The following is a 26,554-nucleotide window of genomic DNA, read 5'->3' as shown; positions in this document are numbered from 1 at the left end:
AATATAATATTAAAAATTACCTCCATATCGTGTCGGTGTCGGTGTCGGGTAAATCTCGTCGGCTCGTTTGGTATTCCGGTCGCCGTCCGATATAGGCTCGTGTGTGGATGCTCGGTCGTTCGTGCGGGAGTTTTGAAATTTGAAAGTGGGCGTCTGAGCAGGCGTCTGCTGATAATATGGGGTCCTAGACGCCACGTATAGGCCTATACGTGGCGTCTTAGATCTAAGTCTGGTAGCTGAGCAGACGTCTGCTGATATAAGGAATCCTAGACGCTACGTGGCGTCCTATACGTGGCGTCTTAGGTCTATTATTTTTATTTAATTATCATTATTTATTAGTATTTATTATTTATTAGTTATTAATATTAATATTAATTTGTTATTTAGTTATTATTATTTATTATTTATTATTATTTTTATTATTTTTTTTATATTATTTAGTTATTAATGTTAATATTAGTTTGTTATTTAATTATTATTATTAAAATTATTGTTATTTATTATTTAATATATTATTATTATTATTATTATTATTATTATTATTATTATTATTATATGTCCATTGATATTATACGTGACGTCTTAGCTCTATATTTTTTATTTAATTATCATTATTTATTAGTATTTATTAGTTATTAATATTAATATTAATTTGTTATTTATTTATTATTATTATTGTTATTATTATTATTTTTTTATTATTTTTTATATTATTTAGTTATTAATGTTAATATTAGTTTGTTATTTAATTATTGTTATTTATTCTTATTAAAATTATTGTTATTTAATATTTATTATTATTATAGACTTTTTGTCTATTGATACGATACGTGGCGTCTTAGCCCTATATTTTTTATTTAATTATCATTATCTATTAGTATTTATTATTTATTAGTTATTAATATTAATATTAATTTGTTATTTAGTTATTATTATTTATTATTTTTTATTATTATTATTGTTATTATTATTATTATTTTTTTATATTATTTAGTTATTAATATTAATATTAGTTTGTTATTTAATTATTGTTATTTATTATTTATTATTTAATATTTACTATTATTATTATTATAGACTTTTTTGTCCATTGATACTATATATTATATAAGCTGTCTAGATCTACGTTAGAGGATTCTCTTCGCCAACCCTGGCGTATATCTTCGTACTCCTTCAAACGCTGTCCGAACCGAGTTTTCCATACCGGCGCGGCTTCTTTCCCAATTAGGGTTTGGCCTAGGCATTGGGAAATCCCCTACCAGGTTTGTATATATCCAGTGATCACCTCCCCAGTTAGCGATGCCAATAACCTATGGATCCGGAACCAAGTCAGGACCGATTCTCAATGGGAAGTAAGATTCGGTCTGATTGCCAACTAGGTTGACTAACACACACGCGTATGTCTGAGCAGCCACGTGCCCGTGACCGGGTAAGCTGAACCAACGACTCGGTGGCGCCAGTTTGACCGTGTTGTAGTACGGAATGCTGGAATGAACCCAGCCGTACAATCTGTCATCCTCTTTGTTGAACATCGCCCTCCACCACCCTTCATTCGTTTCCAGCTCGTTTTGCATTGTCCGCCTAATATCCGGCCAAACTTTCTCATGTATCCCCAAACCCACTGCAATTGATCGAAAACCGCAGTTACCGTCTGGGCATACGTTTTTGATGTCTGCTACGAACGGCTGGGCCCAGCTAAGAATGACGCTCCTAAACGTTTCTATCCCCGGTACTTGCGCAGGCGAAACCATCAAAGGAAACCCGAGGTGAGCTCCCGTAGGTCGTCCACGAGGAGTTTTAAACCACGACGCTGACTGGGACAACGAACGATTCAGCGAGGATGGGGTGGGGTTTTCTTGGCTGGGCCCCTGTGACGAGGATGGGTTGTAGGAGCTGTGTCTGGGGAGATCTGGAGCGGGGGTGTATGCGCTGTGCCTCGGGGGATCTGGTTTTTTGGGACGCCCTCGAGGATCCTCTATTTTTTCTGGCTCCTTCTTTTTAGATCTCCCTGGAATAGCAGACAAGAGCCTGGCGAAAAAACTTTTCTTTTGATTAGGGTCATCTATGGACGATAGCGTATCTGTGATGTCTCGTAGACCTGCTGCGTAGTCTAGCTCTTCGTTCGGCGGACAGGCTGGATCAAAATTAAGCCTCCTCCATAATGGGTCAACATCCTCTATTGGGATACACGTGTCGTTAACTATGTATCCCTCAATCCGACAGGCACATGGCAGCCCCGAAGACGAATACAAATGGTGGTTGCATGAAGCGCCGCCGTCACGCATCTTGTGTATCAACCCATACTCGTTCACAAGTAGACCCAGAGTGTGAATCGACACCCTGTTTATTAGCTTCTTCAACCAGACGTGCTGTCGATGTCCTTCCTTGACCTTCGAGCGAGAGGCTTCAAAAGATTTACCGATTTCTTTCATCTGCGAGTTGACCATTTTAAGGATTTGCCTGGCAATTGTGTTAAGAGAGTTGTTGCTTCCATTGAGGTACCTTTTCAGATTTGCGTGCTGGCTGTAACACCCCGACCAAAGGCGGATTATACATCGGGGCGCCACATATTGTTTCATTACTCGTGACACTATTGGGTGTCAATATTTAATAAATATATTCATTCACGCATGCGCAACGTATACATAAGATATAAATAAACCAACATAAATCAATATATTATAAATCATAATATTCGAACAGCAAAAACTTGTCTTGATACATTTTAATCTAGGTCCAAAATAAAGAACTTCCTACGTGTCCTTAAGCTCCCAAAACAGCTACTGCAAACCTGAACATGTGTTAAAATAAACGTCAAACACTTGCGTGTTGGTGAGAAATCAAGTTTAATAGATAATCATAGATAATCACAGTAAATCTGCGCGCAACACGTGTATGTCTAGAGTTTAACAAGGGTGTAATCAGATTGTGATCAAGCCTAAGATAGTTCATAGATCATAGTTCAATCCATGCTCCCAATTGAGCATAAAAACGAGAAACATCTGTGCAAGTGTAAAACAAGAAAACCGTAAACGATAGGTCTCCCGTGTTCAACTAATGGTACCAACGGAACTGCGGAATAGGCCGAACAAAGCGGTTAATGATACACACATACAAATAAACAGCCAAGTAAACGTCCTCAACACATGGGATACTGCGCGACTAAAGTTCATAAACAAGTTTTAAGACTCTAAGTTTGTATGAACACATGAACATCCCAAAACATTAAAAAGATAAAAAGGGATTAGGTACGAGATTACTCACATGATAAACGATGCGGTGATAGATAAAGCAAGAACCAACTTTAAACAAGCACAAGTTAACCTATAATTAAGATTATTGTTTTTAATGATTTGCTTTAAGTCATAATTAATAAGTAAATTATTATATATAATATATATATATATTACCGGAAAAGCAGGAAGAACAAGGAGGAAGACGGAGGCAGAGAGGGAGGCGGCAGGAGGACAACGGCAGAGAGCAAAAAGGGAGGAAGAGATAATAAGTGTTTGTGTGTGTAGTGTTAAGAAAATAATACTATTATTTATAGGAAAACCCTAGGAGACATAAATCCAGAAAAGGTTCCAAGACAAACAGAACAAGACAAAACAAAAGATAACAAAAGATATCAAAAGATATGGCAGCTGCAGGGGGCAAGATAAAGCTGACAGCGAACAGTAAAAAGGCATGGGCAGGTCAGATAAAGGTACTGGTCAAGCATGGCAAAAGCAGATCTCAAAAGATAATGTCAGTCACTTTTTCTACCAACCAATGGAGTTGGTACGCATGCTGCGCCGAAAGTAACTATTCAGACATTAGATAGGTTAGGTCAACAGCACAGAAGATAAGACAACACAAAGCATACAGGCTGGATAAAACAGAAGACTAGACTAAAGGGTCAAGCGCGAGAAGGCTGAGTGCGCGAGCGCGAAGGCTGGCACAACAATCCTTAGCGCACTGCGGGAAGAATCACAAATCCTTAGCGTGCTGCGTGAAGAACAAGAATTCTAAGCGCATCGCGGGAAGAACATACATTCTTAGCGCATTGCGGGAAGAACATGCATTCTTAGCGCGCTGCGAGAAGAGTTCTCTTCACGCATCGCAGGAACAAGATGTCTTCACGCAGGCTTCCATGTAAGGAGTCTGGCGCGTGGAGCTGCAGACATTCTTAGGCGGGAGGGACCAAAGGACAAGCAAAGAGGGACACAAGGCGTAAGGGCGGGACGGCGACAAGAGGGAAAAGAAGGCGGAAAGAGAGGAGAGGGACGGGACAGCGGGAAGGAAACGAAAGGCGGGAAGGAAATAAAAATAAAGTATAAATACTAAATAAAATACATATTAAAAATAAAGTAAAAATACTAAATCATAAAAGAAAGAGATCGGGTCAGAGAAACGGGTACCTGGGTCGGGTCGGATCGGGCAGATGTCACAGTCTCCCCTACTTTAAGAAATTTCGTCCCGAAATTTATCTCGAAGTAGGTTGCGCAGAGAACAGGTGCGGGTACTTGATCTTCATTTGATCTTCCCTTTCCCATGTAAACTCGGCTCCGCGCTTGGACTCCCAGCGAACTTTCACGATAGGGATACGACTGCGCTTGGTTTGCTTTACCTCGCGATCCATAATCTCAACAGGCTTCTCAACGAAATGCATAGTTTCATCAACTTGAACTTCATCAAGTGGAATGTGAAGGTTCTCGTCAGCTAAACACTTCTTGAGATTGGATACATGGAACGTTGGATGCACATTGCTGAGCGCGGGCGGCAGGTCAAGTCTGTAGGCAACTTTTCCCACACGCGCGAGAATCTTGAATGGTCCAACATAACGAGGAGCAAGCTTACCTTTCTTCCCAAAGCGGACAACACCTTTCCAAGGCGACACTTTGAGGAGAACAAGATCACCAACTTGAAATTCGAGAGGCTTTCGCCTGCGATCTGCGTAACTCTTCTGTCGGCTTCTGGCAGTCAGCAGATGATCACGGATCTTGGCGATTTTATCGGTTGTCTCTTGAACAAGTTCGGGTCCTGTGATTTGAGTTTCACCCACTTCTCTCCAACAAATCGGGGAGCGGCACTTACGACCGTAAAGTGCTTCAAATGGGGCCATACCGATACTGGAATGATAGCTGTTGTTATAAGAGAACTCGATCAAAGGCAGGTGTGAATCCCAATTACCTCCAAAATCAAGAACACAAGATCGGAGCATATCCTCAAGAGTTTGAATAGTTCGCTCAGACTGACCGTCAGTCTGAGGATGATATGCCGTACTCATGTCCAAGCGAGTTCCTAGCGCAGATTGGAGAGAATTCCAAAAGCGAGATATAAAACGGCCATCGCGATCGGATATGATGCTCAAAGGAGTACCATGGCGGCAGACGATTTCCTTGACATAAAGCTGCGCGAGCTGCTCAACACGGTAGTTTTCACGAATGGGCAGGAAGTGAGCAGACTTAGTCAATCGATCCACTATTACCCAAATGCTATCATGTTTGCTTGCTGTCAAAGGTAACTTGGTAATAAAGTCCATCGCTACACATTCCCATTTCCACGTAGGAATTTCTGGTTGTTCGAGCAAACCAGATGGGCGTTGGTGTTCAGCTTTTACTTTAGAACAAGTCAGGCATCTAGCTACGAACACAGCAATATCCTTTTTCATGCCAGGCCACCAATAAGTAATGCGCAAATCCTTGTACATCTTATCAGCGCCAGGATGAATAGAATATCGAGACTTATGCGCTTCACACAGGATATCAGCGCGAAGATTCTCATTAAAGGGAATCCAGATGCGATTAAGATAGCAGAGAATTCCACTCAGATTAGGCACAAAATGTGCTTCCGCGCCACACGCTAACTCGGCGCGAAGATTACCATTACTGATGGATGCGCGCTGCGCGTCACGAATACGCGATTCAAGGTTGCTTTGAATTGGCGCAAAGTGAAGCTGGGTGCGCGGCAAGATACAGTTAAGCTGGCAGGGTTTTCGGCTGAGCGCATCGGCTACCACATTAGCCTTACCAGGATGATACCGGATCTCACAATCGTAATCGCTGATGAGTTCGTTCCATCGGCGTTGTCTCATGTTAAGTTCCTTTTGATCAAAGATATGCTGAAGGCTTTTATGGTCAGTGTAGAGGATACACTTAGTACCATAAAGGTAGTGTCTCCAGATCTTCAAGGCAAAAACAACTGCACCAAGTTCGAGATCGTGAGTTGTATAATTCTTTTCGTGAACCTTGAGTTGCCTTGATGCGTAAGCGATAACCTTGCCTCGTTGCATAAGAACACAACCGAGACCTTGGTTGGAGGCATCGCAGTACACGACAAAATCATCATTACCCTCAGGTAGCGCAAGAACAGGAGCTTCACACAACAAACGCTTGAGCGTCAGAAAGGCTTCTTCTTGCTTCGAGCCCCAAATATACGGTTTACCTTTGTGCGTTAGAGCTGTTAAAGGCAAAGCGATCTTTGAGAAGTTCGAAATGAAACGCCGGTAATAACCAGCTAAGCCCAGAAAGGAACGGATCTCAGAAGGAGAGGATGGCGTAATCCAGTTCTTGATTGCTTCAATCTTGGATGGGTCGACATGAATACCCATCTTGTTTACAACATGACCAAGAAACTGTACTTCATCCGACCAGAATTCACACTTGGAAAGCTTAGCATAGAGTTGCTCAGCTTTAAGCTTTTGCAATACCAATCGGAGATGTTGCTCATGCTCGGCCTTGGTCTTAGAATACACCAGAACATCATCGATAAACACAATCACGAATTTATCTAAGAAAGGCCTACACACCCGATTCATTAGATCCATGAAAACGGCGGGTGCGTTGGTTAAACCGAAGGACATGACCAAGAATTCAAAATGGCCATAACGAGTTCGAAAAGCAGTCTTCGGAACATCTTCATCGCGGATACGCAACTGGTGATAGCCAGAGCGGAGATCGATCTTCGAGAAACAAGAGGCACCTTGGAGTTGATCGAAGAGGTCGTCAATACGCGGTAAGGGATACCGGTTTTTAATGGTGAGTTTGTTCAACTCGTGGTAATCAATACACATGCGAAACGATCCATCTTTCTTTTTAACGAACAACACCGGAGCACCCCAGGGCGAAGAGCTAGGGCGAATGAATCCTTTAGCTGTCAACTCTTGAAGTTGGCTGGCCAATTCTTGCATCTCAGCGGGTGCAAGACGATAAGGAGATTTAGCTACGGGGGAAGCACCAGGGACAAGATCAATACGGAACTCGACTTCACGAGCGGGAGGGATACCAGGAAGATCATCAGGAAAAACTTCAGGGAAATCACGCACAACAGGGATATCGCGAAGCTTCTTTTCTTCAGCAGGTTTAACCACATGTGCTAAAAATGCAATACACTTCTTCCGCATGAGTCTTTGGGCTTCGGCGCAAGACATAAGCTTAAGACCGCGGGAGGGTTTCTCGCCGTAAATATGAAGATCACCATTTTCTCGAGGTATGCGAATCATCTTCTTGGCGCAAATAACTTCGGCGCGATTCTTCGAAAGCCAGTCCATACCAATGATAACATCAAAGCTTCCAAGAGGCATAGGGATGAGGTCAATCAGGAAATCGTTTTCGTTAAGGTTAAGCGTGCAATCTTTAATCACAGAGTTAATTAAAATAGTTTCACCGTTAGCCAATTCAACTGAAAAATCCTCTTTTAAATCGCTGCGCGGTCGCGCAAGCTTCTGCTCGAAGGCGCGAGAGATAAAACTTCGATCGGCGCCAGTATCAAAAAGTACAGACGCATAAAAGCCGTTAAGCAAAAATGTACCATTAACTACGTCATTATTCGCTTGCGCTTGGTGCGCGGTTATGTTAAAAGCTCGTCCGCGTGTCACTTGGTTTGAAATTTGGTTCACCGGATTTGCTTGAGTAATCTGAACTTGTAGTCTTGGGCACGCGTTCCGGAAATGACTGGGATCACCGCAGTTATAGCACGACCTGGGTCGTGGGTTTTGGTATGTTGGTTGTGGGTTCTGCGGGTAGGCTGGTGGTGTTGGCGCAATTGGATTGGCGGGAGGGGTTCTACATTACTCAACGGAGTGACCTACGCGGCCACATCGGTTACATTGTCGACACGGGACTTGAGGTGGGTGATGAAGTCTACAGGTTGGGCAAAAGGGTTGGTTTCCTGTGTAAGGTTTCTTAGTTGGCGGGGCAGGAAGTGCTGGATTGGTTAAGGCATAGTTGTGGACTACAGGAGGTGCTGGGTAGGTTGACAGTGGGTTAGGCGTGTAAACTGGAGGTTGATATGCGGGTTGCTGGACAACGGGCGGGTTGGTAAGCGCGTAAGCTTGTCTGCGCCTACGTTTCTGGTTATGGTTTGAGGGTTCAGGTTTGGTTTCTGCGGGTTCAGGGGCAGTCTTGGTGAGTTTGGTCTTCTCAGACCCCCGCAGGAACAGGGTTCCTGCTCTGACATGGTTGTCGCTGAGCACAGCGGCCAATTCGATGGCGTCAGAGAGGGTTACTGGGTTTCTGGCCCATACAGAATCTTGAATTTCCATGGGGAGACCCCCAAGGAATTTCTCTATGGCTCGGCGTGAAGGGGTAACAAGGTGAGGGACAAGCAAGCTTAACTCGTGGAAGCGCGTCGCGTACTCGCGCGCTTCACCGCTGTACTGCTTCAAGTTCCAGAATTCTTCCTCCAGGCGCTTAACTTCGTTGGGAGGGCAGAATTCTCGCGTAAGAATTTCCTTGAATTCCTCCCATGTCATGCTAGAAGCAGCCTCTGCGCCACGCGCATGAGCTACTCCATTCCACCATGTAAGCGCTCTAGATTCCAGGACACTGGAAGCATACAGGGTTCGTCTGTCTGAGGGGCATTGGGTGTGGAGGAAAGTGTTTTCAATCTTCTCAAGCCATTGGAGCATCACGGTGGCTCCTTCAAGACCTGTGAATTTTGGAGGGTTACCCGCGTTGAAGGATTTAATGTTATAACTGGAGGTATTGTTTTGGCTCAAGGCTTGGGCTATTGCGGCGGCCATTTCCTGGGAACGTTGCTGTCTACGCATGCGCGAGGCTTCTCTTCTCTGAAATCGGCGAGATAGCGGAGGCATTCTATAAAAATTTTAATTTTTAGTTAATATCTTGGTTTTAGCGCAAAGTTTTAATCTTATAAAGCTTGGTTTCACGGAGTCAGTTACTGTCAAAAGTTAAAGTAAAATAAATGATCCTAAATGCAGACTTTAATAAAGGTAACAAATTCGAATCAAGAATCGGCAATTCATGTATCACCATGACTTTCCGAATTCCCAATTTAAAATATACGAGCAAACGAGTATTGGAGATTGACGATTCATGTATCACCATGACTTTTCAATCTTCAATATAAAATATTCAAGAAAATGAGTATTGGAGGTTGACAATTCATGTATCACCATGACTTTTCAAGTCTCCAACCTCAGAACATAATCGTAAATGGAAATTGAAAATCAACTATTCATGTATCACCATGACTTTTCGGATTTTCAAATCCAACAAACGAATATGTAAGTAAAATCAATAAAAATCGAAATTCAACAAAAATCGAAATATCGCGAAATAAAACATAAAATCATATACTGCGCAAGCGCGAGCATATTCATAAATAACGAGTAATTAACAATAAGCGCGCAATCATGAGATTTCTCTCATGCGCGAGAAGGGACTCTTAGGTATTCTAGGCCGTTACGTCTAACCACCTATCCTAAAGTCAACGAGCTCTGATACCAATCTGTAACACCCCGACCAAAGGCGGATTATACATCGGGGCGCCACATATTGTTTCATTACTCGTGACACTATTGGGTGTCAATATTTAATAAATATATTCATTCACGCATGCGCAACGTATACATAAGATATAAATAAACCAACATAAATCAATATATTATAAATCATAATATTCGAACAGCAAAAACTTGTCTTGATACATTTTAATCTAGGTCCAAAATAAAGAACTTCCTACGTGTCCTTAAGCTCCCAAAACAGCTACTGCAAACCTGAACATGTGTTAAAATAAACGTCAAACACTTGCGTGTTGGTGAGAAATCAAGTTTAATAGATAATCATAGATAATCACAGTAAATCTGCGCGCAACACGTGTATGTCTAGAGTTTAACAAGGGTGTAATCAGATTGTGATCAAGCCTAAGATAGTTCATAGATCATAGTTCAATCCATGCTCCCAATTGAGCATAAAAACGAGAAACATCTGTGCAAGTGTAAAACAAGAAAACCGTAAACGATAGGTCTCCCGTGTTCAACTAATGGTACCAACGGAACTGCGGAATAGGCCGAACAAAGCGGTTAATGATACACACATACAAATAAACAGCCAAGTAAACGTCCTCAACACATGGGATACTGCGCGACTAAAGTTCATAAACAAGTTTTAAGACTCTAAGTTTGTATGAACACATGAACATCCCAAAACATTAAAAAGATAAAAAGGGATTAGGTACGAGATTACTCACATGATAAACGATGCGGTGATAGATAAAGCAAGAACCAACTTTAAACAAGCACAAGTTAACCTATAATTAAGATTATTGTTTTTAATGATTTGCTTTAAGTCATAATTAATAAGTAAATTATTATATATAATATATATATATATTACCGGAAAAGCAGGAAGAACAAGGAGGAAGACGGAGGCAGAGAGGGAGGCGGCAGGAGGACAACGGCAGAGAGCAAAAAGGGAGGAAGAGATAATAAGTGTTTGTGTGTGTAGTGTTAAGAAAATAATACTATTATTTATAGGAAAACCCTAGGAGACATAAATCCAGAAAAGGTTCCAAGACAAACAGAACAAGACAAAACAAAAGATAACAAAAGATATCAAAAGATATGGCAGCTGCAGGGGGCAAGATAAAGCTGACAGCGAACAGTAAAAAGGCATGGGCAGGTCAGATAAAGGTACTGGTCAAGCATGGCAAAAGCAGATCTCAAAAGATAATGTCAGTCACTTTTTCTACCAACCAATGGAGTTGGTACGCATGCTGCGCCGAAAGTAACTATTCAGACATTAGATAGGTTAGGTCAACAGCACAGAAGATAAGACAACACAAAGCATACAGGCTGGATAAAACAGAAGACTAGACTAAAGGGTCAAGCGCGAGAAGGCTGAGTGCGCGAGCGCGAAGGCTGGCACAACAATCCTTAGCGCACTGCGGGAAGAATCACAAATCCTTAGCGTGCTGCGTGAAGAACAAGAATTCTAAGCGCATCGCGGGAAGAACATACATTCTTAGCGCATTGCGAGAAGAACATGCATTCTTAGCGCGCTGCGAGAAGAGTTCTCTTCACGCATCGCAGGAACAAGATGTCTTCACGCAGGCTTCCATGTAAGGAGTCTGGCGCGTGGAGCTGCAGACATTCTTAGGCGGGAGGGACCAAAGGACAAGCAAAGAGGGACACAAGGCGTAAGGGCGGGACGGCGACAAGAGGGAAAAGAAGGCGGAAAGAGAGGAGAGGGACGGGACAGCGGGAAGGAAACGAAAGGCGGGAAGGAAATAAAAATAAAGTATAAATACTAAATAAAATACATATTAAAAATAAAGTAAAAATACTAAATCATAAAAGAAAGAGATCGGGTCAGAGAAACGGGTACCTGGGTCGGGTCGGATCGGGCAGATGTCACACTGGCTCTCAACTCGGTTCGTCGTAGTTTCGCCGTAGTTTCGGCGTTCGTCGATCCAGCAGGCTACAAACTTGTGTTTGTATGGATCCAGCCAGCTCTTACGAATGTATTGCCAGACCTTTGAAAAATAAAAGGAAACGTTATTAACACGTATGTTTAGGCTATTAAAAACTGTCAGGTGATGCGAAGGACTCACCGGCTTTATCGTCCCGTATCAAATGACGCTTCCTGTTGAGGCGACGGTGGTCGTACTCCTGAATCGTCGGCGACTGATACAGGACCTTCCACCAGTACGCAAAGTCCGTCCCCATTTCCACGCTATATAGGCCCTTAAATTTTCTCCTTATATTCTCGGATATGTGCCACCTGCATAAATTTGTGGTGGCATTAGGGAAGACCGCGTCGCATGCGTTCATGAGGGCCTGGTCCGTATAAGTCAGGATCACGCGTGGCTCCATGCAGTCGTAGAGCATTTGTTTAAGTTTCTCCAGAGCCCAGCCGAAGTTCCTCTGCCGTTCCCCGATCACAAACGCGGCGGCGATACAAAACGACTGTGATGTCGAGGTCACACCGATAAACTGAACCAACGGCCAGTCATACATGTTGGTGTTGTACGTCGTGTCAACCATCAGCACCTCGGGGAACGCACGCCACATCTTATGTGACTTACTATGACAGAGGAAAATTTCCTCCGTCCTGTAGTCGGTATCACTCTCCCGGGTATAGAATGTGAAACCGTTGCCTGCGAGAAAGTTTTCCAGCGCCTGCATTGGATGAAATAAAACTTTGCTAAATATTACAAGCACGACAAGTACATATTAAAATTACAAGTGTTTTGAACTACCTTCATAGCGGTGTCGCCTAGTAGCCCATCCCTCCTAATCTTGGCGGTGTGGTTGTATATATCTTTTAATACAGGCTGCACACCGGGAAACTTTTCGCGGAGGGCTGCTTCGATTTCTTGCGGCTTCACGCCGGCCCTGTGTAAACTCTCAACCATATCCAGCTGGTCGGTGTTCATTTTTCTAAAAGACGCACACCCCTCCTCGAATTCAACGGGATCGTGGTTGTGAGTCTCGTTTACCACTTGAACCCTCCAACATGCACCCCTCGAGTCGTACGTGCCCAGGATCTTAAACGGACAACATTTTTTTATGCTGCCGGTACGTCTCACCGTCACCTTTATTTTGGGTTCGCCTCCAAGATTGCATGCAAGGTCCACGGCGTTTTTCCTTGACCGCTGGACCACAACAATAAACCCATGCTCTCGTCCTCTAACTTTTACCCATTTCTCCAGCTCCTTGCGGCTCTCAAAAATCTGAAACAGTTTTACGCTAACTCTTAAGCCGTTTATTAAATAACATACAAACAAATAATATTAACTTAAACAAAACACACGGTGTCTTACAGCATCTGTTTTATACGAAACCTTCACCTCGCGTATGTATTCGTCATCGTACCCACCTTCGTTATTTGGGTTTGGCCCGGCATAATCATTTCGCCCGTGGTGCGATGAAGACTCGGTTCCATAAAACGGATCATTTGCTACTGGTGGCTGGTACGATGACGTAGCCTGACCTCCGTAATCCGACCAGGCGACAGATGACGGGTACGAAAGCTGTCTACTGCAATCCAACACGAAGTACTCCTACCATACATAAATTAGAAATTCAAACAACAGTGCCAGTGGTAATAATTAATAATAATAATAATACCTATAATAATATAAAATATAATATTTTAATAATAAATAAGAATATTAAAATAATAATAAGATAACCGTATATTTACAAAAAGACTGTATAACAAAACCTGGTTCAAGTTTGGCAGGCCCGGCGAGCTAGTGTTACCATAAAACTGTTCGGGCTGGGTGTCATACCCGACATACTCCTAACAAAACACAATGCAGCATGTGTTAGTAAAAAAAAAACTACCAAATTCATACTAAATAAATATATAACGAAACCTGGTTCAATTCGGGTAACCACGACGTGCTAGGCTGATCGTTAGCAGCGTAACCCGGGTCATCTCCTGGAAATAAATGGTTAAACCAAGACATTCTGGGTATATATAGTACAAATGTTATATTGTTTTTCGTTGAACGATGAAACATAGTCCAACAACAACATTTATAATAAAAAAAGGAAATGAGGGAAAGGAGGGGAGCCGGCCTCCAATAACTCAGCAACATCAAAACGCCACGTATAGGTCTATACGTGGCGTCTAAGGTACGAGTTGACAACCTAACCCAGCTTTTGTAGGGCAGGTTGGAATCAAACTAAGACGTCGCGTATAGGCCTATACGTGGCGTCTTAGTCATGAAAAGACGCCGCGGAAAGGTCTATACGTGGCCGATAGGGGAGTTTTTCTAGAAAAACCCACCAGTTTGTCTTGTTATGTTTTTTTTTCTTCTCTTTTTTTTGTTATCTATTGTTATTTATAATATTATTATTAATATTATTTTAATTATGAATAATATATTATTATTCACAATTCGGCAAAGCGTGTTCGGTAGCAGGCCTTATATGGGAAAATTGACGTTGCAAAATGACCTTTCAATTTATTGGCTACTATCGTTATGGACATCTTGAATCAGTTACGATGATTACCTTGGGAAAAACTGACAGTGCCAAACGAACCCTTTCTTAGATGCTCTCGGTATCGGCACCTCAAATCCGCCTCTTCGATATCGTCAAACTCCAACGCTCTTGACCTTCGGCCACCACCGGCAACCGTAGTTGTGTTCACTCAAACACATATCAGTCGTCACTAAGCTTAAGCTTAGGCTTGTTATTAGTTTTATTTTTAGTTGGGGGTATTATAAGTTGTTCATGTTGCGTATATTAAAGAATTATCGGCTTATATATATATATATATATATAGTAGATGTGCGGTATAAGAATTCATTGCGTCGAGATAACCAGCACTAGATCGAGACGCTAGTTTGATGAGTTTCAATATCTCGGATCCGTGGTATACGTTAACGGCAGCGAGAACATGAGCCCATATTTTGGACAGATAAGTGGAAATTCGGTCCTTGCTCCATCTCAACGAGCACCAGACTGAGATATTAGCCGGGACCTACCTGAACCGGTTGACACGTATGCTGACGTGGATTTAGGCTCCGTGCTGGCGCTGATATTAACACGTTTGCATAATACAAATGAAAGCACACACTCAAACAACAATCCATACAATAGCAATTCTCTTCAACGACCAGTCAAACAAGAAGAAGAGAAAAATAACGAAGACAATTGCTATTGTATGGATTGTTGTTTGAGTTTGTGCTTTCATTGTGTATTATGCAAACGTGTCAACGAATGCTGTAAACATACGTGTTAATATCTGGGTCAGCACCGAACCTAAACCCACGTCTGCATACGTGTCAACCAGTTCAGCTAAGTGCGAACTAATATCTCAATCTGGTGCTCGTTATGTTGGAGCAATGACCGAATTTCCACCTATCTGTCCAAAGTAGGGGCCCACGTTCTCGCTGCCGTTAGCGGATACCGCAGATCCGAGAGATTCAAACTCATCAAACTAGCGTCTTGATCTGGTGCTGGTTATCTCGACGCAATGAATTCTTATACCGCCATCTACTATATATATATATACGTATATATAAAAGCCGATAATTCTTTAATATACGCAACATGAATAACTTAGAATATCCCAAACTAAAAATAAAACTAATAACAAGCCTAAGCTTAAGCTTAGTGACGACTGATATGTGTTCGAGTGAACACAACTACGGTTGTCGGTGGTGATCGGCTGTCAAGACCGTTGGAGTTCGAAGAAATCGAAGAGCCAGATTTGAGATGTCGATAACGAAAGCAGCCAAGAAATTGAAAGTTCTTTTGGAAATGTCAGTTTTCCCAAGTAAGCCACTGTAACTGATTGAAGATGCCCATAATGAAAGCAGCCAATAATTTTAAAGTTCGTTTCGCACTGTCAATTTTCCCAAATAAGTCCTGCTACTAAACGCCCTTTATCGAATTTCCAATAATAATATGTTATTGATAATTAAATATTATTAATATTAATAATAATCATAAATAACATTAATAATAACAAAAGAAAAGAAAAGAAATAAAAAAAAGGAAGAAAAAAACCATAATAAGACAACACTGGTAGGCTTTTTTAGAAAAACTCACTAACATAAATATAACATAATACAATATAACATAATATAATATAATAATATAATAATAATATTATATTATATTATATTGTATTATGTTATATTATATTATACAATACGCTATACAAACGTACCCCCGAAAGTCTTGCGTCACCACCTAACCCCGACATCTGACTCTTTGGCGTACATCAGGTACCTAATAATAATAATATTTTAGTACTAATAATAATAGAAAACTAAATGCTTTAATACTAATAATTATATATTTAGAATAAAAATAATAATAATATAATAATTAATATTTTAATAGTATTTTACTATAATTATTTTAATAATAATAAAAATATAATAATTTATATTTAAATAGTATTTAAATATTATTGTTTTAATAATAATAATAATAATATTTTAATAAATACAATAATAGTATTTTATTTTACTAACAATAATATTTTCATAACAACAATATCTTAATAATAATATTAATATTTTAATAGTAATAATATAATAAAAATTTTAGCATCGCGGTAACAATACGGGAAATCTATTTTAAGTTTAGGAGGCTCGGCGAACTAGGGTTACCGTCAAACGGTCGGTGCCTAGACAAATTTCTAAAGTAAACCATTCACCAAATCTCTGTCTTAACATCTTCAACCATGTCCTAACATGTAAAAAATAAAGATAAAACGAAACCTGGTTTAACTCTGACTGACCGTTAGCGCCGTCCGGTATCTCCTGGTCCGACTCCGGAAACATTCATGGTTCTACTCCGACTGACCGTTACCCGTCCGGCATCTCCTCGTCCGACTCCGGAAACATATATGGTTGTTGGTGTTGGTTGAACGAAGAGGGTGAGAGTTAAGAAAAAAAAATAAAGGAAAAAAGAAATGGTAGAGAGGGAGAGGAGGGAGCCGGGCTTCAAAAATATACAAAAGCCAATACGCCGCGTATAGGGTTATACGCGGCGTATAGCCCGTACGATCCGATAACCCTATGACAGGCCAGGCTAGGACGTCAAATCGTACCCTAAAACGTCGCGTATAGACCTATATGCGACGCCTAGGGTGGTGCTGCGGCGGTGTCCCTAGCAGGACCCATTTTTATACGAGATTATTACAATTTAAGAAGGATTTATTGGAAAAGGTGTTCCTCGGGAAGGAACAAGTGATAGGGGTTGACAATCAATCATGAATAGTTACATCTTGGCATAAACGTGATGTTTCATCTGTGGGTATTATGTTTGCTTTTCATTGATTTCATTGTTCTTTAAAGCAACTACACCCATAATCTACTTCTGACCAATTCTCAGTTTCAATTAATTTATTTTAAATTACTGGTATGGTGTCAAACCTTACAAATGTTATGAGGTCGTGGACTCAAATACTTGCATTATCGCCCGCTACCCACAACCATTACCGCCCGCTGCCCATTTATTTTATTCCGTTTTTCCCCGCCTATCAAACAACACAAAAAGTAATAACGCATTCCATATATAGTAACGATCCATTCTATTACCTTGCCTACTTCATTCCCTCGTCCCATTCTATTACCCCAAACAAAACATACCCTCAAGTTAGAGAAAGCATAAAATCCATTAATGGAAATGTGTATTGGACTTATTAGCTGCGCACAATTAGGGCTTTTCACGAGCCGAGCCAACCGAGCGAAGGCTTGCTCGTTTATAACCGAAATAAACGGCAGCCAGAATCGAATCGAGCATTTTCCGATCGAACATCGAGCGATTTCGAACATTATTTATATCTTTTTCACATTAAAATTTTCAATAAGAAATAAGTTTGAAGGTTGTAAATAATGTATTTTTTAAACAAATCACTAGTTTTCAGACAAACATGTAATAGGTTGTAATTTTTTATAAGAAATAATGAACTGAGATATAATAAACATGTGAACAAACTTCTGGTATTCTGAAAACTTAAAACTAACAAATAAAACTACAAAAGTGACGGAATTGGGAAAACTTTAAAGGGTTTAAAGAATTGTATATTTATATTTATGTGTGTTGTCTATATATTTATATGTGTTCATATATAATTATATATAAAACAAATTAAAAATATTCAAACCAAACCGAATTGTGCAAACCTTTGCTCGTTGCTTGGCTCATTTATAAACCAAACCGAGCGGAGCTGCTCGTTTACAATAGAGCGAAAAACGAGCATTTTTCGAACGAGCGGCGAGCGAGTTCAAGTGACGAGCGGTATGGACAACCCTAAGCAGGTAGCTCATTAATGAAAGTGATCAACTCAGTAACTCACAATCTTTATTGGGCTGGTAAATGGAGCACAACAGTAGCCCATCAACAGAATTGATCAAATCACCATTTTTGTTGGGCTTAAAAGTTGAGCACAATGGAAGCCCGTTAACGGAAATGGTGGCATCATCATGTAAATGGGCTGTGGGCACATATATTGAACACAAGTACACAACGGTAGCCCATTAACACTTGACCCAGCATTTTGGTCCATGGAGCAAAATTTTATTGTTTACGATATGTAAGTTTGATTTAACATAATTTCAATAATTAAAAAAAAAAAAGAAATTTAAAGGTTGATAATGCCTAACAATAATTCGAGGCACACAAAAATCCCAAACCTGGAACCGGACCTGAAAAAAACCCAGAATTGTTTTTTTTAAACCCGGGTTCTTAATACCCGAACACGACCCCGACCCTATCCGTGGGGGTACGGATAGAGTATGACTTTCAATGCTGAAACCCGAACCCGAACCCGATATAAACCCGATAATACCCGAAACCCGGTTCTAGTATACCCGAAACCCGAGTTTTTTGGATACCTGAATCAGGTTTTTGCATACCCGAACTAGATTTTTTTTGCATACCCGGATATAAGTGTTTGTGCACATGTGTCTGTGTGCCACTTGTTGTGTGGTTAACCACAGATCTATAGCCGTTCTCCAGCGGATCATTTTTGAAGTATATATTTGATATAAATACTTATTTATATTAGCGCATTTTGATATACCAGACAACAATTTAAAACACATAAAATATATGTTTTTTATATCATTGTTTATTGTTTAGTAGTTTGCATATGTTTGAATGAACTTTGAAGTTTATATGCAAAAAATGGAGTTAGAATAAAAGAAAACAAAGCAGGCCCGTTAACATAAGAATACTGCAGAAAAATGTTTTTTTAATTTTTGGAAATAGGGTATTCAAATACATGGGTATTGAAGACCAGGTTCAATACCTGACACCCCGGACCCGGTACATAAGGTATAGTTTTTCAAGCCAATACCCGAACCAGACCCGAGTATTATTAATTCCCGATTTTCTAATACCCGATCATACACGAACCCGATTTTATACCCGAACCCGGGTATTTTAATACCCGTTTTATACACCTCTAATAATAATAATTACTATTATATAAAAAATAACCAGTATAAAAATAAAGCACAAAGATGTATGTATCATTGTTTTCATAATTAAACATGATAATAAACAGGACATTTACATAATCCATTTATTCGAACCCCGTTTAAGAAATAGATGATGCAACAATTAATTTAGTAATTTATAACATGAAGTTTAGACTTGTGACATATAGGATTTTATGGGTTTTGTTTATATATATTATAGATATAGTTTACTATATTTTAAATTAGTTTGCATGTTGATGAACATTTTTTTAGGTCTGGTGCTGCCATTCGAGATGTGTTTGATTTCATGTATACTAGGTTAGTTGCTCATGTTACACAGATAGAAGATAAAAAAGCGTACTATATATGTGTATGCTATATATTTAAGGAATTGTAAATGTCTTATTTATAAGAACAAATACTTTTACGTAATTAAATTTAATAAAAACTTAATAATTATTTGATTTTGGTCAATGAGAATAAGAAAAAAAAGATATAATTAATTGTATATTGTGAATTATGGAAATGTCAGTAATTAAATATAATTTTGGTTTTACACTTGAAGAGAAGACATATTTATATACTAGGATATAGCCCGTGCAATACACGGGTAGTTAAAAAAATACATCAAAAAAGTTAAATTTAATAATATACGTAATAATGTACCTTATGAATTCATAAGATATAAATAATGCTAAATAAAATTTTATAATTCATAGATATCTAAAAACCTCATTTAATACAAAATTTAAAGTTACATTTGTAACTTTGCTAGTAATTCTATAAATGGTAATAGTATTAGTTGACATCATAGTTGGCTACTCTAGTTGAATAACACGTGGAAGAATATTTTGCTTTAATAGCACAAGTAGATGTCATGCCAAAAAAATTAGTACAATTAACCATTTAAGCGAAGCTTGTAAGCATCTTTCGTTTGAAACATGAGATGTTGGTTTCAAGACCCCTGACATGATATCTACTTGGCATCATATGTATAGTTAGGTACTTAGATTATATTAAATATTTAGATAGATTAGATGTATTTATGGAAGTGAAGTTAATTAGTCCCCATTTAGATGGGTCTGGGCTATTAATGTGAAGGAAGATCACAAGGCTATGATAGTGTGATGTGATTTAGAAAAAAACTACAAGAAATAACTTATGTGTTAATTATGATTTAATGCAATGCTTTCAAACTATAAATTCAAACTCATAACCAATCTATCTTCTACCTTCACTCATCTCTCAAGTCTCAACAATGGTGTCATTGTCTCTAGTGTTTCCTTCGGTTTCATTTAATAACCATGCATGTTTTGATGCTCACGATTCGTCCACCTTAAAAACCTCATATTCTTTTGGAGGTCTTAAACATGGATTTCAACGTCGTAATTTGAATAAATCTAGAGTTTCCATGAGCGCATCAGTTGGATCGAACACTGGAATTGACGATGCATTGTTCGCCAATTATAAGCCTACAACTGCCTTCATGTTCCCCGGCCAGGTCAAATTTGTGAATTGAAATTTGTTTTTTTTTGTGCTTTCATTGTTTTATTGGAAAGTGACTACAGAAATTGTGGAAATTGTTTATGAACTTATGTTATGATTAATTGTAAATCCTGTTAGCTACAAGATGAACTTGTAAGTTTGATTAGAGTAGCAAATTTATGCCAAATTTGTTATCATACAGAATCCATATATTTGGGTAGGCTCTATAAATGTTAGGTAGGTTCTGCCGGTAATTACGGTTTGGTTTTGTGTTTTTGTGCAATTTTTTTAATCATAATTTTGTATTACTTATTTAATAATATACGGATTATTGAATATACGTATAATATTATTTTTTTATGACGTTTAGGAGTTATGTGATTTAAAAAAGTATTTTATTAGGGTTTCAATATTAAAAAAGAAACAATTACCCTCACATTTATATGACACATAGCACCATTTTTCTATTAAAAACTAATTGAGATTAACGGTGGTGACTAAATATATGTAACTCTATCATAAATGTTTGGACTAAGTTAGCAGTTCTTACAATATGGGGACCAAACTTGCAAAATTGTCAAACCGCATGAACAATTTGTACAATTTTCTCTATATATACTTGTAACTTTATATTTCTAAAGTAAATAAACAACAAATGTTAAATGGGTAGGTTCCAAGTTTCAAACACAAAACCGACACGTAAATCGTCAAACTGTTAAAACCGGACTGTACATATTTCAAACTGGCCAAACCGGCTAACTTTCTTGGTTCGTGTGGTTTGGTTGGGTTTGGCGGATTATGGTTTATTTATGTAGTCCATTTCTTTTACAATATATACGCAATAACTTACGGGGTTTTCATTATACTCTTGCTTAGTTTCATAGTTAAATTTGTTTCAGGGTGCACAAGCAGTTGGAATGGGACATGAGGCTCTCAAGGTACCTGCTGCTGCAGAATTGTACAACAAGGCAAATAAAATTTTAGGGTGGGCTAGATCGACGCTTTCTTTAGTTAAATTATGATTACACAAATATATTTTGTATCACTTTTGTTCATCCATTGTTCTAAATTTGAGAATAAAACAGTTCATAATGATTCAGTGACCAAAGTTTTGATCTTTACATGCATGAAGGTTTGACATCTTGGACGTTTGCATTTACGGGCCAAAAGAAAAGTTGGATTCCACTGTTTTTTGCCAGGCATGTTATATTATTTCAGTTAAATAATTATTATTTTTAATAAATTTATTCAGGAAGTTTTGTGCACCCTAAAAACACATATATACTAATTGACATATTATTGTATAATTATGCAGCCAGCTATCTATGTTACTAGTCTAGCTGCTGTAGAGATGTTGCGTGCCCGTGCTGGAGGTCAACAAATAATCGATTCTGTAGATGTTACTTGCGGATTAAGTTTAGGGGAATACACAGCTCTTGCATTTGCTGGAGCATTTAGGTGAGTCGTCTAATTAATACAAGTGTGATCCCCTATCATTATTATTGTCGTTATCGTCATCGTCCTTGTCCTCATCATAACTATACTAACATACATATTATGGTTCATTTCTTAATGAAAGGGGTGCTAAGAGGTTAAGCTAAGAGGTCAAGCAATGCAGGTATTGGTTCTATGACTTAAAAGACTTTACATACTAAGTCACTGGACTAGATAAAAATTCTAAATATATAAATTTATGGTATTATATATCTCAGGAAGCTGCAAATGCTACTAAAGGTGCCATGGTCAGTATCATTGGACTTGATTCATGCAAGGTGCAACAACTCTGTGATGCAGCCAATGAAGAAGTCGAGGAAGACGGGAAAGTTCAAATTGCAAATTTCTTATGCAGTGTAATGCTCACATATACATTATTATTGAATCTATTAAAAAGCATTTGCTAACAACCAAATTTCATAATAGATATGTTGAACTTATAGCATAATGGGAAGTGGTAGATTTAACCACAAAATTCAAAAGTCAAATTGCAAGTTTTTTTTTTATAATGTGGACTCTTGATATATTATATCGAACAGGGAAACTATGCAGTCTCGGGAGGCGTGAAAGGAATTGAAGCAGTTGAGGCAAAAGCGAAATCATTCAAGGCCCGAATGACGGTATGCCCTCTCTCCATCCTCTAAGAACCTATTATGTAATTATGCGAATTTCAAAGAAACAAGTATAATAAATGCATTATGCAGTTCTCAACATATTATTGGTTCTGACTTCTGCCCCTTTAGGTCGCAGTAATTTGCTATTAATGTTTGGATAAGTAGATTTTGTGGGTAAATTATATGCATGCAGTCTTATTAGAGTTATATCCTGCTAGTTAGTTATTATGCGTGTCACACTTGCGGGTAATTATATGCACTTTTTTTAATTTTCTTTTGCAGGTGCGCCTTGCTGTTGCCGCGGCCTCCCACACAAGATTCATGAAGCCCGCTTTATCCCAACTAGAGTCGGCTTTGGCGGCAATCGAAATCAAAACTCCAAGAATACCAGTTATATCTAACGTCGATGCACAGCCACATGCTGACCCTGAAACAATCAAGAAAATCTTGGCTCGCCACGTTAGTCCCGATAAATTCTTTCCTCCTTGCTAAATATATAACATACATGATAGCATGCGAATACATTCTAAAAAAGTAAGAAAATATGCCTTTAATATTACGTAAGTTGAATTTTAATAATCCAAACTACGACCCATTGGTCAAAAATTATTGATGCTAACAATTTTACAAATGAAAACTTCGTATGCTCCAAATAAATCTTATTTTTTTATTACCTTTAATGAATAATGATTGTCTTAGATTACATCACCGGTTCAGTGGGAGACAACGGTGAAGACTCTTCTATCACGAGGATTGCAAAAGAGTTATGAACTTGGACCTGGAAAGGTAAAAATAGTCTTTGTTTATTATCAAATTTAACTTTTTCCGGTTGTTAAACATGTACTAACTTGAATATAAATTCAGGTTATTGCCGGGATTGTTAAAAGGATGGACAAAATGTCGCTGATTGAGAACATTAGCATGTGAAAACGGGTTTGATTTGTTGCCATTTTACAACAACCGGAGCTTATATAGACCAAATTAACACAATCATGTTTTGTGTATGATTTTAGTTTTGTATGAGCAATTTATGTAAAAATATGTTACAAATTCAAAAAATAATAATGCACCAGCCGTGAATCGAACCCGGGTCTGTACCGTGGCAGGGTACTATTCTACCAGTAGACCACTGGTGCTTGTTAATTAGTTAATTCTCAGGATGTTAAATATAGCATAGATTTTTTGTGGCATAAATAATTGCTAAGGTAGTAATATACACATTGAAACCAAGGTTCCAGTTAGAAAATGAATGAGCCAGAATCTCAATTTATAAAGTGAAAAATTGACACATAATCCGTGTGGTTATTTACATGCAAATCGCGATCACAACATTTTAATGATATCTTTTGACGTTTAATCACAACAGTAACAATTATTCAAGCATCATATCATACAAAAATTATCATTAGGCTAGTCTTAAAGATTTGCATTATCGCATATCACTATTAGAGGGTGTCTTACATTATAGGATCATTTTCATAGACGATAATTTATAGTGGTTAAGGTGGATTTAATGAACTCACTCTTCGTCAAGTCCTTGGTATCACCAGGAGTTTATCTTCATTGCTAAGCTTGTCACTAAGCAAAGTGATGATCACCTATTCACCTTCACAGATCTTCATAGTAAATGAGTAGTGAAAAGATTGATCAATCATGTTTTTATTTAATAAAGGTTACGTATTTATATAACTACATGTTTATATAAATATAATAAAGGTTACGTAATTAGAGAAAGAAAAGATAACCTTATAAAAAATCAAGAGATCAAATACTGTCAATATTTAATCAAAGTGCAGAAGAATACAGTGAGAATTAATTAAGCATATGCAGATCTAAAGAATATAGGCAAAGACAATATTACAAAAAATTAAATGCTTTGAAACTAGAAAGAAACAAACTAAAAGGGGCTTTTTAACATCAGTTCATCCCACATCGCCCAGAAGAAGAATATGTGTTGAGTTTATAAAGAACACCTGGGAGCAAAACGTTGTCCCTTCGGGGACATCCGATAAAATTGGAACGATACAGAGAAGATTAGCATGGCCCCTGCGCAAGGATGACACGCACAAATCGAGAAATGGTCCAAATTTTTTCAGTCCCTTTTTCTCCACCTGATCATCCAGTTCAGTTCATGGGTGGTATGCGCAAAAACTTCACAGTTTTGTACCTCATTTTTCTGCATAATGATATCGAATTAGTGAAGGGACCAAGTGTTTGTGAGTCAATGTAACACGCCGGACTTTGGCCGTTATCCTAACCGCTCATTACTCAAATTCTTGCTTAACGCGAGCCCTTTTATGGATTTTTATTTTTGAATCATCCCTCTGCGCAGAACATTATGGCTTCCAAGATTCTTCTTGTTTACATGCTTTTCTCTTCACCTATTTTTCGTTAATTCAATCACGTTTTGGCTCGTTTAAATAAAGACTTACACGAATGATACGAATCATACTGAACACATTTCATTTGCAACTTCAACGCCATAACCACATCAGATTAGGTACAAAGGATCAATCCGTGCCCATAAGACTAAGCCAATTCACTGAGAAGACAAATGGCACAACTTTCGATGAGTTCAAAGAATTTGAGGGGCAAGTGGTGTAACAAACAGGATTTTTATCAGTTATGATTGCAGTTTGCTAGTGTTTTACAAGTCGGATTGAAAAACATAGAAGGAAAGGTTAGATAAGCAGTTTAGAGGTTATCCCACATCGGTTGGTGAGAAAAGCAAAGAACGAGTGATGCTGTATAAAAAAGGAGCCAGGCCACAGGATTACTTACTTACAAGATTTGAGCAAACACTCAATAATACAAATAAAAATTAAACAAGCCAGAACATGAGGAGAAAATCTGGACACTAATGATTGTGATACGAACGGTCAAGCGCATCTGTTTAACCGTATATGCATCTATATAATCACCTAACTATTCTCAGCAAGTATAAAAAAACAAGTTAAGAGACATTATGACTGCAAGCTAACACTACAACTCTACAAGAATATTGAAAGGACCACTAGAGATAATTTAAGTTATGTTTGATTATTTGCATGTAGATTATTCCCTTCATTTTTTACATTGTTTGATAAAAAAAAATACTTTTGTAGAATGAAGAAAAAGAAAGTACTATTGTTTATCCCACATCGGTCAGAAGACTAATATGCGTTGAGTTTACGTAGAGCAGGTTGCAACCATTGTTGAAATTGGAATGATATAGACAAGATTGGCATGGCCTCCACTCCCAACAGTTTACCTGTTCGTTTTTCTGCATGATGACAGGTTCTGTTCGTTGTCTTGCTTGGGTTATGGTTACACAATTCACACCTATTACATGCCTTTATATTATAGGAACATATCTAGTTCTGATAAACACACTTTTTACTAATATTTAAACTTAACACTCTATGAATATACTTATGGAAATAAAAACAGATTCATATAAGTTTTACTTAATAATTTCCCTTTATGAACAATATCGCATAAGTTTAATATTTGAGCAGTTGTGTGAACTCACCTTGGCGTGTAGAACTTCTCGGTTCTGATTCCTTTCCTGCTAGCTTTTGACTTTCTAAAGAGTCAAATAATATCACATACAAGTATACAACCAAGTTGTCTTACCATTTGGTATTTTGACAAACTTTTTTTTTTATAACCAAACTTCATATACTTAAAGCAGAGAAATGGTACCGCATGAGTTCAAAGAAGTTGAGTGGTGTTAGTGGCCGAGTCGTTCATCCCATTAACGTGAAAACAAAAAACCAAAAATTGTTTTGCTCAGATGC

At 38.5% G+C, this 26,554-nt stretch overlaps 2 protein-coding genes and 1 non-coding gene across 3 annotated transcripts; 2 read left to right on the top strand and 1 right to left on the bottom strand.

Annotated features, from left to right (window-relative positions):
* Window positions 1-1,310: 1,310 nt before the first annotated feature.
* On the bottom strand, window positions 1,311-2,447 carry LOC143536371 (uncharacterized). The gene has a single exon (XM_077030375.1). The coding sequence runs from the start codon at window positions 2,445-2,447 to the stop codon at window positions 1,311-1,313; it is 1,137 nt and encodes a 378-aa protein (XP_076886490.1).
* A 16,536-nt stretch (window positions 2,448-18,983) lies between these two features.
* On the top strand, window positions 18,984-23,739 carry LOC143536370 (uncharacterized). Its single transcript, XM_077030374.1, is given in 11 exon segments — window positions 18,984-19,027; window positions 20,587-20,683; window positions 21,567-21,652; window positions 21,800-21,866; window positions 21,983-22,147; window positions 22,259-22,285; window positions 22,380-22,517; window positions 22,701-22,781; window positions 23,058-23,234; window positions 23,475-23,561; window positions 23,640-23,739. Coding segments are annotated over 11 exon segments (1,032 nt in total). The 3' UTR covers window positions 23,703-23,739.
* A 1,025-nt stretch (window positions 23,740-24,764) lies between these two features.
* LOC143536421 (U6 spliceosomal RNA) lies at window positions 24,765-24,867 on the top strand. The gene has a single exon (XR_013135883.1). It is a non-coding gene; the product is annotated as a U6 spliceosomal RNA (small nuclear RNA).
* Window positions 24,868-26,554: the final 1,687 nt, after the last annotated feature.

This window comes from Bidens hawaiensis, unplaced genomic scaffold (assembly GCF_021521415.1).
Source record: "Bidens hawaiensis isolate Kalapana, Puna unplaced genomic scaffold, B.hawaiensis_p1.1 tig00010796_1, whole genome shotgun sequence".
Taxonomy (NCBI): Eukaryota; Viridiplantae; Streptophyta; class Magnoliopsida; order Asterales; family Asteraceae; genus Bidens; species Bidens hawaiensis.
This window is presented reverse-complemented; position numbering and strand designations above follow the sequence as displayed.